The 19,319-nt window shown below is 35.9% G+C and overlaps 3 protein-coding genes and 1 pseudogene across 4 annotated transcripts; 1 reads left to right on the top strand and 3 right to left on the bottom strand.

The window, feature by feature from the left end:
* On the bottom strand, window positions 920-3,916 carry LOC104717822 (uncharacterized protein At1g04910). Of its 2 annotated transcripts, none has more exons than XM_010435453.2 (10): window positions 3,695-3,916; window positions 3,503-3,607; window positions 3,280-3,417; window positions 3,124-3,186; window positions 2,958-3,039; window positions 2,782-2,852; window positions 2,602-2,690; window positions 2,311-2,514; window positions 1,778-2,048; window positions 920-1,698 (listed from the first exon to the last, which is right to left on the bottom strand). In XM_010435453.2, exons 2-10 carry the CDS (start codon window positions 3,533-3,535, stop codon window positions 1,060-1,062), a joined length of 1,590 nt encoding a protein of 529 aa, XP_010433755.1. In that variant the 5' UTR covers window positions 3,536-3,607; window positions 3,695-3,916; the 3' UTR covers window positions 920-1,059. The 2 variants fall into 2 exon arrangements, with proteins under 2 accessions (XP_010433755.1, XP_019086013.1); XM_019230468.1 differs by having other exon boundaries at window positions 3,503-3,602.
* On the bottom strand, window positions 3,975-7,306 carry LOC104717821 (annotated as a pseudogene).
* Window positions 9,027-12,311, top strand: LOC104717820 (AP-4 complex subunit mu). Its single transcript, XM_010435452.2, has 13 exons — window positions 9,027-9,196; window positions 9,566-9,660; window positions 9,740-9,943; window positions 10,028-10,144; window positions 10,214-10,342; window positions 10,542-10,668; window positions 10,976-11,076; window positions 11,158-11,262; window positions 11,369-11,463; window positions 11,614-11,701; window positions 11,781-11,841; window positions 11,931-12,004; window positions 12,094-12,311. The coding sequence occupies exons 1-13, from the start codon at window positions 9,136-9,138 to the stop codon at window positions 12,190-12,192; spliced, it is 1,356 nt and encodes a 451-aa protein (XP_010433754.1). The 5' UTR covers window positions 9,027-9,135; the 3' UTR covers window positions 12,193-12,311.
* On the bottom strand, window positions 12,501-18,201 carry LOC104717818 (ubiquitin carboxyl-terminal hydrolase 16). Its single transcript, XM_010435451.1, has 11 exons — window positions 17,523-18,201; window positions 15,781-17,074; window positions 15,590-15,675; window positions 15,339-15,424; window positions 15,061-15,223; window positions 14,853-14,976; window positions 14,602-14,759; window positions 14,186-14,270; window positions 13,879-14,088; window positions 13,353-13,414; window positions 12,501-13,268 (listed from the first exon to the last, which is right to left on the bottom strand). Exons 1-11 carry the CDS (start codon window positions 17,801-17,803, stop codon window positions 12,773-12,775), a joined length of 3,045 nt encoding a protein of 1,014 aa, XP_010433753.1. The 5' UTR covers window positions 17,804-18,201; the 3' UTR covers window positions 12,501-12,772.

Raw genomic sequence — 19,319 nt, 5'->3', positions numbered from 1 at the left:
CAATAATTCCAAGAAACCTCATATTTTCAACCACAAATTATTATTTTTATAAAAAATTTATAAACCATCAATGTTTCAAAAAAAAAGTTTTATTTCATTCGAATAATTAAAAAATAAAAAATAATAATGGTTACAACTTAAAGTGAGTGAGTTAATTTTCAAAACTGAGAATCATTTTTTTTATAAAATAAGGTTTTTCTGCATAAAATACAACTTCTAAGTTCTAACCATTAGTTGCTTTTTATTAATAAACTTCGATCTTCTTCCTTTTTTTCTCTTAAGTAATTAATTTCACAATTAAACAAAAGTAAAAAAAAAAAAATCCTTCATTTTTAAATCAATTTCTCCCACGTTTCCGTTTCTTCTTTTAAAATGGATCTAATTTTTCACGGGTCTCTCAAATAATGATTGTATTTTAAACAAATACTGTAGTCGATTTTGTACTAATATAATATTATACGTTGGTAGAATTACCAAGGGTGTATTGAACCAAGGATTTTAGGAGATTTGCTGGAATTTTAATATTTCAGAATTTTGGGAGATTTTAGAGTAATTTTAAGAGATTTGATTAGAATTTCAATAATCAAATCAGAATTTTGAGATTTGGGTAAATTTGATGTGATTTGATTATTGAATTAGTTTATTAATTGGTAAGAATAATTTACTTAAATTTAAGTTTAACTCATGAATGGCATGGGCATTTTTTTTTTTAAGATGCATGGTTGTCTAGGCCCTTTGATGAGTACATTATAACCAACCATATTTATCTATCATATCTAAATTTTGGTTCGTAATTATTGAATGACACCAAAAATCTTAATATATAGAATCAGTTGCAGATTACTGCTAATTGTGTTGACCACTGTCCAGTCCGCAGACAGATTAGTTTACTTCAACCATTCAGAGTACAAACCTTCAGTGATGAAGACAAAGGGCATCATATAGTATTGAGTTCCTCAACTATTAATTTACTCATAGAGTACATAGAAGTCATATCTTAGGAATAAAAGAAGAAGAAAATAAAGTATCAGTATATATTGGGGCCAAAAAGGGGAAAGGCTAAGCTACTTTACACATGCAATCAGGAGCTGGATAAGTGTAAATAGACTGGTTCTGCTTGCGTATACGAAGCTGGCCATGCCTGTTCTTGTGCCCATTCACTACTGCTCCTTCAAACTCAGACCAATCTAAGCTCTTGTTCACGAAAACCTGTCCTAACAGTATCATGTTTGGTCTTATGGTTTTGAGATTCAAGTAGGCTCTATGCGCCAGCAATGCGTTGTGCATATTCCCAGGAGATGCAGATATGAAGATATCGCTCTTCATACTCACGTAATAATCGACTGCAGCCATTAGAGAAGCTTTCCCTTCTACATCAGCCAGTTCCTCCGCAGAGGCTAGGCTTTTCTTGTTTTCCATCCCAGGGAACAGTTTACGCAGTGTCGAGATTCTTGCTTCTCCTCCGTAAACCTGGTGTGAAGCTAGATAGAGACGGGTGTTGTTACTGAAACCCAACGCTGAAAGTAGTAAACCAATCTCTTCTGGTGTCAATGGGCAACGCCCTTTGTTTCTTAGCTCCTCATCTGTGAACTGTGAATTTAAGACCCTTCCTTGCCAAATCACCTGGCGATATTTGGCCAGTGCCAGTTTCTCTGCTTTGCCTCCTTCGAAGTCACAGCCTGAATGAGCAGCCATATCCTGAATATAACATAAGATTATGTCAACTAGAAACTACTACTGCAAAGAAACGGACACATTTTGAGAACGAAGCTCATACTTTATCAAAACGAAGATGAAGCACGGCGAACTTTCCAGATCCAGCTTTTACGATGGTATTTATTCTGTCTGTTGGATCGATATTTCCTGATGTTTGAGAGCTGGAAGGAGGATATCTTAGTCGATGCACAAGAGCGTCCCCTAGCTCCCGAATACGAGGAACAAAGTTTAATGCTTCAAAATTTACTTTACACCGTAAACGCTGTATACTTTCAGGCAAATTGTCAAATGCCAAACGGTGAGAGAATGGGGCAACAGCAGCAATACCATAACTGCAGACAAGAGTGATTAATTCATATTAGTAACAATGCACTAGACTACACTGCAAAATCTAGTTCCTCAAACAGCCAAAAAAAAAACACACTTTCTCGATCATCTATGACAATTAAAAATTTGACTTCAGATGACAACATTTGCATGAAACACTCCTTAATCTTGTCTATAAATAGCATTTCAAACATCATCTATAGTATCATATTTTCCAGGAGTTTATAATGCAGCCACTCCTAATCACTAGGTTTAGAAGCCACAAACCTCTGAATAACAGGCAAGACATTTTCCAAATACCACTCTGCTGAAGCGTGAACAGGGGCAGTCTTAATCCTAGTAGCTCGAATACCTGTGGCATAATAATCACGCGTGCTCCAGGCATACTGTGTTGGAAGCTCTCTAACAATCCGCACCTCATCTTTAAGGACACTTATAAAGTGCTCCACATCAAATATATCTGTGAAGGAACTACAAAGAAATGCCCCCATATCATAAACCAGAAAATTCATGTAAGAACTTGAAGTTTCATATTAGTAGATTTAACAATTACAGTACCTTGAATCTTGCCAAACAGGATTCACTTCAAGGCGTGGAATCACAAGTGTAACATTCATAATCTTGGCAACAGCAACAGCATCACAGATCTGAAGAAGCAACCGGAAAAAGTCAGAAGGGAAACCTATATAAAAACTCTATAGGAATAGAGAGCTTCATAACAAACCAGATGCAACTCACCCCCATCCTTTGTTGATTTAGTCCGCCGTCAAGGAACACCTGAAGAAACCCTTGAGACTTCTCCGGTAAGGCTGTAAAGAGTGACAAAATACGTCAATCAAAAAGTTACAAACTTTTCAGGGCACATGAATATAAACGACAAGAGAATAAGAAAAGCTTTCATTTTAGAAACTTACGAGATCCTCTATAAGATTGAGTGCAAGGCTTCCAACCTTGATCTGGTAAGGGAGACCATAACTCAACCTGTTGTCTGATCGACTGCACATTGGTTCGAGGGTAGACCAAAAGGTTTAAGAGGAAGGAACATACATTGATTCACTAACAACTAACAAACTCACTTACAATTTCTCGATCAAGAGCGCCTTGGAGTAAGCGCATATGTCTAGGCCTTGGAGCATTCCATTCCTACAGAATGTTGCCAACACTTAAATTCTTCAGCTTCAAAATCTCAATTTATGAAATCGAAGATAGGGAAGATAGAGATAGAGAGAGACTGACGGAGAAGAGAGAAGGAGAGGCGCGGCCAAGAGGCCCGAAGAGATTCGGGGACAAAATCGGGAAAAGGAGCACGAAAACACCAACGAGAGCTGTCCTCCGCGACTGAGTAAGGTTCTTCAATGGCTGCAATTGCTTCATCTGGAGGATCGATTCAAGTTCAATCGAACGATGACGACAACAACCCTTACTCTAAACTCAGCGACGAACGAATAAAAGACCAAACCTTTGTCGGTGTGTATCTTCTCGTCCAGAGCATATTTGATCCGAAAGTTTTGGGAAACCCAATTTGTTGAAATCTGATGGAAGCACGACAATACTTGAAACTACACTGGTAACAGAAATTGGGTAGTTATAATAAAACCATATTAGAAGATTTGAATCTGAACAATAAAAAGGAGGAACAAGCCCGACTTACCAGAAAAAAAATTATAGTAGCACAGCCTATGGTTTCAATTTCTCGATTCAATTGTAAGGTTGACACCACTGACCAAAAATTGTTTGTCCCATATGGGAAATTTCAAAAATTTTGTGGATTAACTCTAGAACAATTCTCTAACTCTTGAACTATATTACGGGTATGAATTTGTGAAAAAAACAATTTTTTTTTTGGCAATTGGGATTGATTGTTAAGTTGTGTAAATCGTACTACAAGTATAGTTTTATTCTGTTTAATCGATAAAATTTCGCTCGGTACATTATGAATGAAGCAAAAATTAATTGGGGTTAAAGATAAAGAATACAGACAATATGAGGTCCATTGTTTTTACTTTGGTGCCAATAGTTATAGCAAAAAAAAAATAACAATAATGTCTGAAACTTGCTTCTCCACAATGCGAAATGAGATTTCATTTTTTCCCATCTCAGTTTTTTTTCAACACTTACTTATTCAAAGGAAAGAAAGGGGCAAAAGGTAGACTTAATACTTGTGGGCATCAATCGTAGTCAACTCTGCTGCAGCTCTCTCTCCGCTTCATTCCCAAGATGGAAGCCTAACCAAAACAAAAATTAGTAACGTCCACACACATGATGTCAATAAAAGATTTACTATGATGGTCAGTGAAATATAAGTAAATTATACCCAAGTTTCAGGGAAGTGTCGGATTCATCTTCAAGGGGAGCTCCACTGTCGTAGCTTGACACGTTTGTGGTCGCTGACTCTGTCTCCACAGCTTCCTTAAACGCCACCATTTTAGACCTTTCAAACTTCTCTAGCTGTCCATATATATATACGTTACCTCAACTTATATTATACTATATTTTCAAAAAAAAAAAGGCTGATTAAGGTTAACTTGATTTCTATAAGGGTATAGAAGTATAGAACCCTACTTTCTCCCTCAGTCTCTTATTCTCGTCCACCAATTCCGATCCCTGCGTCACATATTAATTAAGTCATTATCTATATATTTAGGCCTGTCATTTCCATTAGTAATACGAATTATACGTACTAACCCGTTTCTCAAGTGAAGAAATCTGGCTCATCACACAGTCGCCCTATTATCAACAACAACAATGTCACACTTTTATATATACAGCTTAATTATATTACAATTTACATTCCACATTAATTAAGGAAATATGCATGCTATTAGTTTAGTAATAAACCTTTTTCTCAGACACACGGCTAAGTCCAGATTCAAGCAGTTTCTCCAGCCGCTGCAACTCTTCTAAGTTCAATCCATCGAGATCCTCTCCTCTCAGTTTCCTGTTTTACGTTATAAATACAACAAAAAAAAACTCACTTCAATTTTATTAGAATACTCAAAACTGCATCAGACACATACACACAATTCTACCCAAGTATCTCTATAGAGTTGGTTTGGATCCCAGCTTTCAGAGCTTTATCTAATTATATATCGGCTCTTTATGTCTTCCAAACACAAATAATATCGACCTACATATAATAGATGTTGATAGCTACATAGGAGTGTGTTTTAATAAGAATGAGAATAATAATTGAAAACTAAATCTTGCAATCTTTAGAAATAACGCCTAAGATCTATAACAAAACATCAATTTCCAAGGCACACCAGAACTGGAAGAACCTACTTACATATTGTAACAACTAATTCGTTTTTCATTTAGATGATATGTAGATTCTAAATCATATAAATAACAATCACACATGATTGTCAAAACATAAAAACCACACACATGAAATAGTTTATCTCTTACAGCTATATATGGAAAAACCTTTTTATTAGCATAACATATATATATATATATATATATAAATGGAGCCATACCGTAGCTGCTTGGTTTTGTCTTCGACTTCCTTACTTAGTCTGGAGAGGTTACAGTTCTCAAGCTGCTAGATGCAAAGTCAATATGTTCAGGATTTTGCTATTGATATGGAAACTTAATTAAATAGATGCATCAAGATGAATAATGCTATGCCACATTTTATTCTATGTTTAGACATACACCTGAAAAACTAAAAACAAAGAAGCATAAGAAATGCATAGTGGAGAATATATTAGAGAGAAGAGTTTGATAAAACAAAAATAAAAAGACGAGAGTGAGTAATAATAAGAATACCTGGAGATGAGTAGAAGGTGGATTTATCAATTTGTTGATGTTACTTGCATGAAGGTTATACCTTCCCAAAATGTCTCTCATTCTACACGTTTCAACAAACAATCCATCTTTCATTTGAACCTTTCCTTCGACTATATAAGCATTTGTAAATTTACTTAATTTACTTATGTACACCACAAGCCTTTTCTTAGTTGTAATAAAAAAAAATGTAATCAGAAGTAGCTATATATCAAGTCAAAATATGTGCTGACAACATTTATATTAGATGACTCCATTCCCAATTATAGTAATGCTTCCCAAGATAAGATAAACGAGTGGTTAAGACTTAATCCCCAATCATACCAAGTGACAGTGTCAAAGACTTTTGTAATTCATAAAGTCAAATGAAATAAAATAAAGGAAAAGAAATTTATTCTAATTGTGGTAAGTACTATGTATCCATATATACATATGCTTCCATAATTAACAATAGTCGCACTATAATATTCTGCTCTCATCTCATCGATTAATATAGAAATCATAACATGAGTCTAATGAAAATTATTGAAAATGATAAGTTAGTAACCCATAATTATGTTTCAGAAAAGTTCAACGTAATTAATCATGTGTTATAAGTTAGAACATAATATAAGTTAGAAGGTAACTAATCTCATAAAATCCTATATGTTATTAACACGAAGTTGATTTCGTACATGATCGATCTCGAAGCCCAAGAAAAATTAGATGTAGAAAGCAAAAAAAAAAATGCCAAAGAACTCATTTTTCAGTACAGATATATCTTAATATATCTCTCTAATAATGTTCTCTATAGTATAATCACATATGTAGATTGAAAAAAGGAAAAAAAAAAAAGAGAGAGAGAGAAGGAGATACCTTGAGCTAGAGAACTCGAAAAGCTTTCCGGTGGCAGAGAAAATGATGAGAGCAACATCGGCATCGCAAAGAACTGAAAGTTCATCGGCTTTCTTAAAGATTCCTCTTCTTCTTTTAGCTAGAGAAAGTAACCTGTCTCGCTGTTATGTTATCTATCTTCTTTATCCTTATCTTCTCTCTCGCCATTCTACCCGATCTCCTTCACTACTAATCTTGAATCTTGCCTACACATAACACAGTATAGACCAAGAACAAACAAAGAAAACAAGTGGAACCTTGGTTAGCAAAAGAGTGTTTCTTAAAAATATTCTCAGGAAACCCTAGTTGGGTAGAGAGGGAGAGAGAGAAAGAGAGCTCAGATCCAGCAACCATGAGAAGCAAAAAGAATGAACAGTACTAGATGAATCCATCAAATACCCTGCTAAAGAAAGAAAGAACACAGATTCACAGCTTTTACCTTTCTTTGAATGGGAGGATCTTGGATTAGGTTATGCAATCTCAGCACCCACTTTTATTAAATTTTGATAGAGGATAAAAAAAGAAGGTTTTCTGGTAGCTTTTAATTTATTCCCTAATATGTGAGAGAGGGAGTGAGAAAGAGATGGTTACTGTGTTTGTGTTCAAGATTGGAAAGACGAGTCTGCTTTTTTTAGCTAAACAGTGATCAATGGGCCATAGGTTTTGTTTCCGTCATTTTCCCAAAACTAAAATCATTAAATATACCACATAAACACACTTTGTGTTTTGTCTGACTGAGTTGCTAGGCGAAAGACTGCTACAGTTGTGATTTTTAAATTATTACCTAATCCAGCTAGTCTGTTGTAACTCAACTTTGATAGCTAAACAGCGGTCATGGATTCATCTGGACTTTAACTTTACAGTAGCGCCGGTTTTACTGTTTAGTTTAGTTTGGATTCTCGAACTAGAAAACAAAATAAAGATAGACGTGAATATTATAAGTTAATACTTTTAATTATATATAGCTAGGTCAAATAAAATGATACATATTTAAGAATTAAGATACATAAGCTGGAACTACGCACCAATTCTAATGGAAAGCTAGTTTGGATATTTTGTGATTCGTAATTAGTAGATGCTAGCTGTTCATCTACCCACTTTGGATTTGATTTTTCTCATAAGCTGGTGTCTATTAAAACTAGCTAGTTTTCTTTCAAATCGTTCACTCACGATAGATGCGACACCTGATTAGATGTCTCGCATCCTACCACCATCATTACCTTTTATATTTGGTTGAGCCATTTATACCCTTTTTAAGTTTTTACCCTAATTATCTAGAGATGATCTCCCGTTAGAGTACTAATGTGAGATGAGATATCAATGACGGAAAGTAGTTTTCTATCTCTTTATGGAAGTGGTATTAAAAATCAAATTAAAATTGAGAAAATTCGTGGGCTACCAACTCATAATATACATGTGAAAACTGAAAAGTAATATGGCACAAAATCCGTATAAGGTTTAAGTTTTTATGACTAAAAGAAACAAGCATTTACGATGTGTGAGAGATAGAGAGAGAGTTAGCTAGGTTGAAAGTGTTTTGGTCTTGTTCATGGAAGAAAAAAATTAAAGTGAGTGCAAATTATAAAGTGAGAGTTTTTGGTGTAGATCAATATTGGTATTAAGGATCTTATAGAAAGTCGAAAGAGATTTGGGGACGAGCTAAGTGATTCTTAAGGCTGTATAAATTTGAGATTAAAAGAAAACTAATTATAATTGTAACTGTGTTCAAGATGTATTTTTAACATATTTACAAATTTCGGTTTGTTGTTAGAACCTTGCTAATATTTGTTATAATGTCATGTAATTTTGACTCGAATCTTAAAAATAAAAGCTTTTAGACGTTTTATTTGGAATGCTTGGTCATCGTGTGAGTCCCCTAAGCTTGTGCACTCAGCTTCATCGCCTTCTAAATCATCAAAGTTATGTGTGTATCCTCATAAGTTATATAACCAGTTGTTTTATCTTTTCCCCACTCTATCCCTAACAATCCGAAGATTTTCAGCACCACATTTTTTTTAATCTTTTTAAGAAGGTAATTTAGTATTTATAACATAATACATGTAAGAGATCAAATAAAAATTATTCTTTTATTTTTATTTGCGTTTATATAAATGTCAATAATTTAAACTAGTTTTTCGAAATTGAACATTATAATATTTTGCAGGTTTAAAAATTCCAGATTTTTTTTTTTAAAGAGAGGATTTGGGCCTTAGTAATGTCCGCTAAAATAGGCCCGTCGAAGAACAAGAAATCATAATCTATCGAAATCACAGAACCTTCTGACTGACGAAGAGGCTTTACGATAACGACGGGCAAATTGGTAAAAACGTGAACCACCTCACCACCAGAACCGAAAACCGATCGGCGTTCTCTCAGTAGACTCAAAACCAAACTCGCGGTGAATCATCGGAATCCACCGCTAAAGGAAACATGATGATCTCTCAGTTCTTCGTCTTGTCTCAGCGAGGAGACAACATCGTCTTCCGTGATTGTAAGCTCCTTTTCTCCCGATCTGATCCTCTCTCTCTCTGCTTCTTCCTTGTTTTGTTTCCCCTCTTCAGAGTCGAGACTTATTGTCACTGTTTTCTGAGATTTTTCCATTGAAGCTTCTCTAAGCTCATTGATCTGTTTGATCTACCAGCATTTCCTATCCGACGCCATATATGTTGAGCTGAATTCTCAAATCAGATTGTACCATATTATAGAACTATTCAATTAGATGGTGAAGATGTAATTCTTGGAATCCTAATGATCAGTGGATATATGGAATCCCTTTAGATTCTCTGTTTGTTTGAGCTTATGCGATTTTAGTTGGATCCACTAGAAAATTTGAAGATGTGTTAACATTTTCTTGATACAGACCGGGCTGAGGTACCAAAAGGCAGTACAGAGACGTTCTTCCGTAAAGTCAAGTTCTGGAAGGAGGATGGAAATGCAGAGGCGCCACCTATCTTTGTAGGTATTATTATTCTTTCTGTTTGTTTGTGTGCTATAATGGTTTTATCTTACGCCTTTATTGTTTGTGTGCTTATAGAATGTGGATGGCGTGAACTACTTCCATGTCAAGGTTGTTGGACTATATTTTGTTGCGACAACGAGAGTTAACGTGTCACCGTCTCTTGTTTTGGAGCTTCTACAAAGGATCGCTCGTGTTATTAAGGATTATCTTGGTGTTTTGAATGAAGATTCATTCAGGAAGAATTTTGTGCTCGTGTATGAGTTGCTCGATGAAGTGATTGTAAGTCTCATTATTAAGCAAGTATATTTCTGTTTAGTAGATGTTGTTTTTCATTTAATATGACCTCATTGCTGTATTGATTAGGATTTTGGTTATGTGCAAACTACATCTACTGAGGTTTTGAAATCCTATATATTCAATGAGCCAATTGTGGTTTCTCCTGCACGCCTTCAACCTATCGATCCTGCCGCCATTTTCACAGTAAGATTGATTTTCTTTTTCCTCCTTCTTGTATATATGTGACTGACCCCCTTAACTAATGTTATGCAGCAAGGAGCCAAAAGAATGCCTGGAACAGCTGTTACGAAATCGGTTGTAGCTAATGACCCTGGGGGTCGGAGAAGAGAGGAAATTTTTGTGGACATCATCGAGAAAATCAGTGTTACTTTTAGTTCAAGCGTGAGTTGTTACTTTTTTTTCTAGTTTATTATATCAAAAGTATATAAGTCTTGGCATGCTCTCTTCACCTTACCTAATCAAAACATTTATTTTTGTAGATCAATGCTAGATACTATGTCATAATATATGTAGTTGCATCGTAATGTAAGTCTCTTGATAAAAACTGAAAATTATCCATATTTTTCGGATTTGTGAACAGGGTTATATACTGACTTCTGAGATCGATGGCACCATTCAAATGAAGAGCTATCTTTCTGGTAATCCAGAAATTCGTTTAGCTCTTAATGAAGACCTAAACATAGGAAGAGGAGGAAGATCAGTATATGGTATTGCTTGTTTCACCCCTTTAAATCAACATTATTATCTTAGGAAGGAATCTACTTGATTGATATTCTATCGTGTCTCACTCTTTGAAATCTTGGTGCCTCTTTCTGTAACATTTGGGCTTTTTGAGAATATGTCAACTAAGCTGCATGTTTCCACTTACAAGCTTTCTTCATATCCCGATTCTTGAATAGATATAGCTACTACTGTAGCATTCTTCTGCCTTTTTGAGGCGCATCATTATCAACTAGGGTTGATCTGGTAAGACGATCTATAACCCTTGGTAACATTACACTTGAAATGCTGCAGATTATAGGAGTTCTTCAGGTTCAGGGGTGATCCTTGATGATTGCAATTTTCATGAGTCTGTTCGTCTGGATAGCTTCGATTCAGATAGAACTTTGTCCCTGGTGAGCTTTAAATTATATATCACAGAAAACATCTTGTCATAGCATGTTGTATTGCTATTTGAACGTGCGTTCTGCTTTCAGGTTCCACCAGATGGTGAATTTCCAGTAATGAATTACCGTATGACCCAGGAGTTCAAGCCTCCTTTTCATGTTAATACCTTGATTGAAGAGGCTGGACGCCTTAAGGTGAAATTTCATGCGTACAAGTTTTCTGAGTCAGATGGAAAACTAGAAAAATTTATTACTTTATCCCAGTGCTTAAGTCATATATTTCTGCTTGCTGAAAATTTAGGCTGAAGTGATAATCAAAATACGCGCTGAATTCCCTTCAGACATAATTGCCAACACAATTACAGTTCAGATGCCATTGCCAAATTATACTTCCAGGTACATCACTTTTTTATTGGTATGTACAAGTGCATTACCGAGATACATGAGGAAGAGACTAAAATAAAGTTTCATAAATTCTAGTCTTGATTATTTCAAAATCTGAACCACACTTGAGATAGATTCAACGGATTATTTTTGTTGTGACAGGGCTAGTTTTGAGTTAGAACTCGGTGCGGCTGGACAGAGGACAGATTTCAAGGAATCGAGCAAAATGCTTGAATGGAATTTAAAAAAGGCAAGTGTTTAATCTCTCAGGTGGTACATTTTGAACTATAGTATTGTGCTTCCATTAGCTAACAACTGTGGTGTTCTAGATTGTTGGCGGGGCTGAACATACACTGCGTGCAAAGCTAACATTTTCACAGGAATTTCATGGTGACCCCCTAAGACTAAGAGTTTTTCAATTTGTTCGCTCAGAGAAAAATAAAGTATTGCTTGCTGATAGTTTTCGATTTCAATTTTAGGTAATATCACAAAGGAAGCAGGGCCGGTCAGCATGACGTTCACGATACCAATGTACAATGTTTCTAAACTTCAGGTAAGTGTAATGCCGGTTCTTGAGATTTTCCCTTCTTGCATTACCATTAACCGTCTCTTCAATCATCTCTAATGAATCGGGTGATGCAGGTCAAATACTTGCAGATAGCAAAGAAATCAAGTAGTTACAATCCATATCGTTGGGTTAGATACGTTACACAGGCCAATTCATATGTGGCTCGGATATGACTTCTTTCAGATAATGTTTGTCACTTGTATGTTTAATTTACTCTCTTTTCTTCTCCACAATGTTTGTTCATTTCCGGATCATACTTGTTCAAGTTTTAAGAGGATTGCTTCGCAGTACATGTTGAATGTTCTCTCTTCTATCTGGATATTTTCTTGTTTGGTATCATTGATTCTTTTGTTTTGTTATCCCCCGAAAACATCATATGATCTCCAAACATGTAATCTGCAGAATTACATCCATTGAATTTTTTCCTGGTCAATTCCAAGATTCTATGCTACGCAAATTGTAAAGAAGTAAAAGAGCAGCGTTGAGACGCAATTAGATTAGCTTTATTGATGATTATAGTGAAAATCAATACAACTTATTAACAAACGTTAATTCCCTTCCATTACGTGATACATTTTTCATGGGCAAAATCTCTCTTCCCCACTGTACACTCCTATATACCACTTCCCATTAACCACTTTAACCAAGCCTACGGGGTTGTTAATAAAACCACTCCATCTACGTGTAATCAACTACTTTGTTCTACTACTTTGATTTAATCGGGCCGGTGGACAAAAAACCATCGTCTCCCTCTCACCTTTCTCTTCCCAAGGGCAACTGATGTCTTGAGGTTCCGTACGTGTCTGGAGAAGAACGACTCAACGGCGAATGCCTTGTGAAGACAGGAGAAGACGAGGAAGACGATGTTGTTGGTGAAGGAGCCTCGGACTGTCCGTGGGCCCGTCCCTGATGATCTCCAAAAATGAAATCAGCAAAGTCATCCATGCTTGTACTGTCTGTGCTACAAGAGCATTCATCTGAGTTGCTGTCAAAGAGAGATGAACTGTCACTTGATGAGTCCTCTTCTAAAATTCTCTGCAGCCTCTGGAAACTGGAATAAAATGACTGTATATTGCCAGATCGACCACCACCGGGAGTGTTGGAAGACACCACAGGACTTGAAGTAGACACAGACCGTGGCATGGATATGGTAGTTTTCTCATTAGCCTTAGGTACTGGCACTCTGCATTTTTTATTGGATGCTTCAGTTTTGGTACACATTGTTAATCTTGGAGGCATTGGAGAGCACCTGTTGTCAATTCATTCGATACGTAGCATAAGTAACCAGATCAATTATAATCCACAATCTTAAAGAGTGAGAGATGTATCTCACCTTGCGTAGAACAACATATACGCTCCCTTCGTCAAGATCCTTTCAACATCAGAAGTTACTATCTGAAAACAATCAATGCACAACAGAAGAATTAAACATAGAATTTCTCTTCAAACTTGTGATCAAGAGATGAAGATGACAAGAAGAGACCAGTAAACGAGTAGAAACCAACGCTTTTCCTCTCACAAAACCAATCCAAAGACTTTCAGACTTCAATGAGGTTGGAAACAAATGTTCTAGAAAAGCCAATTAAACCAGCTACAATATATCCTATTTAGAATACAATCTCATTTTCCAAGGGAAAGGGAACTTATATAATTATTATCCGTTCAAAACTAAGAAATTTCGACATAGAAAAGGAAGAAGCAAACAATGTAAACCTATACTGTTGTCAGAGAGGTAGGAAATTCTTTTTACTTCCAAAGTTCAACATATATCAAACACAAGTAAAAAGGTAACAAAAATAGAGCTTATTTAGAAACCAATTCACAACCAACAATCCAATGATAATATATGAGAAACTTACCGTGCTATCATCAGCCTTGTACCACTTATTTTGATTTCTGATATAGCAGACATAGTGGCCAGAAAACGCCGCATTCATTATATCCAAGTGAACAATGACTCCATAGAGTTTGTAGTCATGTGATTTTTCACTCCCTCCACTGACATATGGTGCCAAATCTAGAGTTTCTGGAAACCTTATAAACTTATTGAGCTTCCCGAATTTTCCTGCCTTTAAGAATTAAGTGTAGCGAAATTATGAAAAGACAAGAAAATACAGATGGAACTCAACAGAAACAAACCAGGTCTTCACTGAAGATATTAATTACCTGGAATCGTTTTAGTGCAATTGTAAGGACATTAGGAGGTTCCGTAATTTTCAGCTTCTTTTTGGCTCGCTCATAGGATTTACAGCTGCTCACAGAAATACACAAGTTAGCACCCATTAACCATCGAATGTAAACCTCATAGCCAGAATCGAATGTAGTTATAAGAGGTTGCAGATGATTGGTTAAAACTACGGAAATAGAAGACCATGGTAGCTACAGGGGAACAAGGTATTGTAATTGAAATTCATGGAAGGGAGTGATATGGCTGGCCATGAACTCTATATCAATCGCTATCCTACCCATCTAAGAACCATATATAAAGCTGATGTAAAAACTCTTATCTCCAAACCGATGAAAAAAATATATATCAAAGGACGACACCAACTTCAACACATTATAAGGAAGTGCTGACCAACCTGTCACATCTGTATTTGTTTTCTCCATCCAATATCTCTGTCCTTGTAAATCGACGCAAAGCATCATCCAAGGTGCTAATATCCCCATCAATCTCAACCGTTAGATCCATCATTTTTTCGCAAAGCTCAGATTTTCCTTGACATTTCATGCATTTAATCTGGCAACATCATAATTTTCAAATAAAAAGGATTATAACTCTCTCCAAACCTATGTAAAATGAGTATAGTCGAAATGTACTAGGTAATGATACCTTTGATCGGAGGTATCCCCCAAATGTCAAACCAATAAGAGTTGTATCTTCTAATTTGCTAGTCTTCGGCATATCATATTCAGATGCCTTAATGCACACAGACTGCATTGTATCGACAACAAACCTGCAAATTGCAAGGAAAATAAATCAAAGCCAGATTCTTAATTGTATGCATGAGAGTCACTCGACTACAGAAACTTCAGTTCACCTAAGGAATTCATGTGCATCTTCTTCCTTGCCATTCCCAAGAAAGATTCCAATACTCTGCAACTGAGATAACAACCCATTAGGGGATAGTGGAGACTTCCCTTCTTTTGCCTTTAAGACCAGCTTCTCAAACCCACAGGTGAAGCACTGTTCTTTGTTTGGACCTATAATTAAACGACCTAGTAAGAGCTCGATATCACGATGATTGTAGAACATAACCTTCCAAAATAAGTAGCATATAGCGCATAAAAAGAAAATAACTTAGGACCAGTGACGCACATGCTCTAGAATGAAATTGCTGGAGGAAGTATGTCGTCAGAGGAGGAGTGAACATCAGGCATTGGAAGACAACATTAGCAAAGCAGCTGAAAGAAACAAGAATAATTGTTTGCATCAGCGAGTGAGCTACACATTACTTTTTATTACCTCAAAAGCTGAAGACTATATAAAAGCCACAAATAATATGCACTTCTTCAGAAAGCATAATTCCCAGGATAAAAAGGACTATAAAAAGAGGAAACTGGGGTCACCTATTCCCAACATTGATGAGGCCACAAGGCTGGAACTCAATTTTATTTGCATACAGCTTAGCAAAGTCTTCATATGGAAAGAGCCCCTGCATGTCACAAACAGATTAATAAGAATAAATAGCTGTGCTGATTGTTAATGTAGGAAGTATGTGTTGCAGAATGATGATAGCATCATAGAACTCAGTGATTACCTTACGACCATGTCTTCCTACCATCTCATTTTCAGCTGATGACTTCGGTCTTCTCCACTGGTCTACAACTTTCAGTGCTGATGCCTTCAAACCACTTCTTCCATGTAGAGAATTTATATGGTGAAGGGTAAGACCATTCTGTTTCTGATGGTCAAGAACTCTTCCCGTTTTTGCACCTAGAGGAGAATGTTTCATAACATCAGTACACTCCCTAGTATTTGAGGCCTTTGATGCCAAAAGTTGGACTTCCCCAACCTTCCTAGGGGCCAACATACAGCGACTTTCACTACTGGCACTCTTTGACTTCTGAAGGGTCATAGGAGACAAATCAGTAGTGCCCAAAGAACTTGGCGCATCAGTAGAAGAGAAAGTTGGTAATGAAATTTCAGCTTTAACAGATCTTTTAGCCTTTCTTTCTTTTAAATTCACTTCAATAGAAGAACTCACTGGTGCAGCCCTGGGAGCTTCTTCTGAAATGTTACTCCTATGCCCAGAAACTTTAGTAACTGAAGCATCTCTGGAGGAGCCATAGGAGAAATGCAGAGAAAATTTACCAGGTCCATCAGCCTTAGAACTATCAAAACTGTCACTAAGATATTCAGCTGTTCCAAGGGCCGTACCCCAAAAATCAGATGACTTCAGAGGAGACGAGTCAGCGGTTCCTGGATGCCTATCCGTAACTAATGAGCGTAAGCTACTTGATTGGATCTGGTTCTGCCCAGCATCACCCCCAGGTTTATGCAGACTTAATTTAGGTATACTAGCGAGGTTATCTACAGACTCAACCAAATGCACAAATTTAGGAGACAACGGTTTGGATGGAGCATCATCAATGGTGTTGAAACAGGTCTCCTCTGACTCTGTAGAAACATGAGCATCAAGCGGAGATTCTGATCTCTCAGAATCAGATGAACTGAAGCTCCCACAACGAGATGAAATCTCGTCACCAGAGTCATTACGGGGGGAGGAGGAGAAACCAGAAAACGAGGATCCAGATGTTTCCGCAACAGAAACTGCTTCTTCCTTATCTATAAGGTCATCTTTGTTATCTACAATATCTCCATTCCCATCTTCAGGAGATTTAGCAGGGTTAGAGAATATTGCTTCCTTGCTAGGCATAGAAACTGGTTCTGGATGCACCAATAAAATTTCATCAACAGTATTCTGTTCATTTTCTTCTATGCAACTCAGATCAGAATCACTTTTCTCATCTTCATCATCATATATAATGGGAGCAGAACGACATTCATCTTTGTGACCTTGCCGCCAGTGAATGATTTGACATTTCCCAGAACTGAGAAAAGAAAAGCAAAATAAGCTCCAAAGTATCACTAAGACATGTTGGGAACGAAATTTCACATACGCAGATGGGGAAAAAGGTTGAGAATTTGACAGACTTTATAGTGCAATGCTTTAACTATAATAAATTTCTCAACAGCACATCGTCACCCACAACAAATACTGCACTTCCTCACAAGCTAACTAATTACCCATAATATTTGTTAACATAGAAAACGAAGTCAGTTCTCTAAAAATCTCTGATCCAGTAATATTCCAAGATACCAGATGCACTTAAAGTATTGCTAAAGTTACAGAACTACATCTTATTATTTCCCTTCTAATCACTCCAATTCACCAAGTCTCACCAGGTAAATGCAGAACAATCATAACTCTAGAACCAATACACACTTAATTCGGAACTTGAAAGGCTAACGCAAAAAAAGTGATATGGATTCACATACCAATACCGAACGGATTTGCAGCGAGAGCAACGAGTGGTGGCAAGACAATAGCACACAGGACAATGGAAGACATTAGAAACGGCAACAGAAGAGAACTCAAGAGAAGCCTCCTGCTCAGCCCTAGCAGCCTCTTCAGAGGCATGAATAAGAAGTCTCCTAATCTCTTCCCTTCTTTGAGCAGCGACCCTCCATTTGTGGCGAACAACAAAGCCGATCAAAGGTAAAACAAAAGAGATCACAAGGACAAGAGACGAAATCCCTAGATCCAAAACAAGGAGCATTTATCCTCCACCAGATGCACAAACAATTGGAAACAAATCTGGACCACCAACCATAGATTTTCTCCACCGGCGTAAATTAGCCGGGACCGGAGGTGAACTGTGAGGATCACTCCGGAAGATTTTAGCACATGCAGAAGCAAGAAGGAAACAAAACCCAGAAAATAGTTTTTTTTTTGTGGATTTCGCTGGTGGGTAAGCTTCCGAAATGACGACACACGAAAATTCCAAGATCAGACGGTATAAACAAAACCCTTGAGAGCACAAGTTGGGTTTTTGTTTTCTATATTCTCTGGGAATAAAAAAAAAAGTTGAGAAATTTGGGTGATTTTGGTTTAGGGTTTCCAAGGGAAGAAAAAGAGTGGAGAGATTCTTCTTTGGTAGGAGGAGGAGGAGGAAGAAGAAAATATGAGACAAAGGATATTACTTTTCTAAACNTTTTTTTTTTTTTTTTTTTTTTTTTTTTTTTTTTTTCCTTTATTCCTAACGTCATTTTGTAATTTTTTATTACCACCAATTCTTTTTCTTTAATAATAATAATTGTTCAACGGAAATTTGTATTAGCCTGTTGACAAAAAGAAAAAAGTTTTTCTTACTCAAGTTAAAAATTATATTGATGGGAACTTTTAGTTATCTACTTTAATAAATGTATATATTAGTGCCAATTTCTTTGTCTTTCATTTCAATTTATTTTTCTACTTTTTTTACAATTTTGATATATAAATTTATGTTGTCTTTTTGATATTTGATATAAAAAAATTAACTTACCACAAATAGTTACCATATATACAACAACTAATCCAGTATTTGCAAAATTATATCTACAACATACTAAGATTTAGTTACGAATTTTCATTTTTTGTTACCCAGCAAATTAGTCGAGTGACGTGCTTATAAAAAAAAAAAAAGTAGTCGAATGAGGAGGTGAAATTCTCAATGAGAACTTATTACTTAAAATTGTATAGTTGTATTATGTATATCTTAAAAGATAATCATCAAATTTTGGTTAATGTAAGAACACTATTACACTAAACATGTAATTGCCAACTAAACTATTGGTTTAAAATGAAAAGAGTATCATATGAGTATTCCAAAAGTTTGTTAGAAAATATCCGGCAAGAATTAGATTCAATACACCATGTTGATATAGATTGACAAAGATAATAGTGGATATCAAACGTAAAGACTAGATCAAGGAAGAGTCATATTGTAGAATATTATTTATTTCTAGTCAAATTTTATCTTACTTTTTAACTTTTTTTAAAATATATTTAAAATTCATAGCTATTCCAAAAGAAAACAATATAACATCAGTGAATTTAACAATTGAGTAAAATAATAGTATAAATTTAAATTTATATTGCCTAAATGAAAGAAATTTTTACAAATAAAATTAGAAAATACACTACAAAAGAAATTGTACTAGTTGCACACTAAAGAAATCATTGCAGTATCTATAATAAGAGGCTACCCAGAAGTGATAACAACAAGTCGCTTTGGCCGAGTGGTTAAGGCGTGT

The sequence above is a fragment of the Camelina sativa genome, chromosome 10 (genome assembly GCF_000633955.1).
Source record: "Camelina sativa cultivar DH55 chromosome 10, Cs, whole genome shotgun sequence".
Classification (NCBI taxonomy): domain Eukaryota; kingdom Viridiplantae; phylum Streptophyta; class Magnoliopsida; order Brassicales; family Brassicaceae; genus Camelina; species Camelina sativa.
The sequence above is the reverse complement of the archived record's forward strand: the minus strand, read 5'-3'. Positions and strand labels throughout refer to the sequence as shown.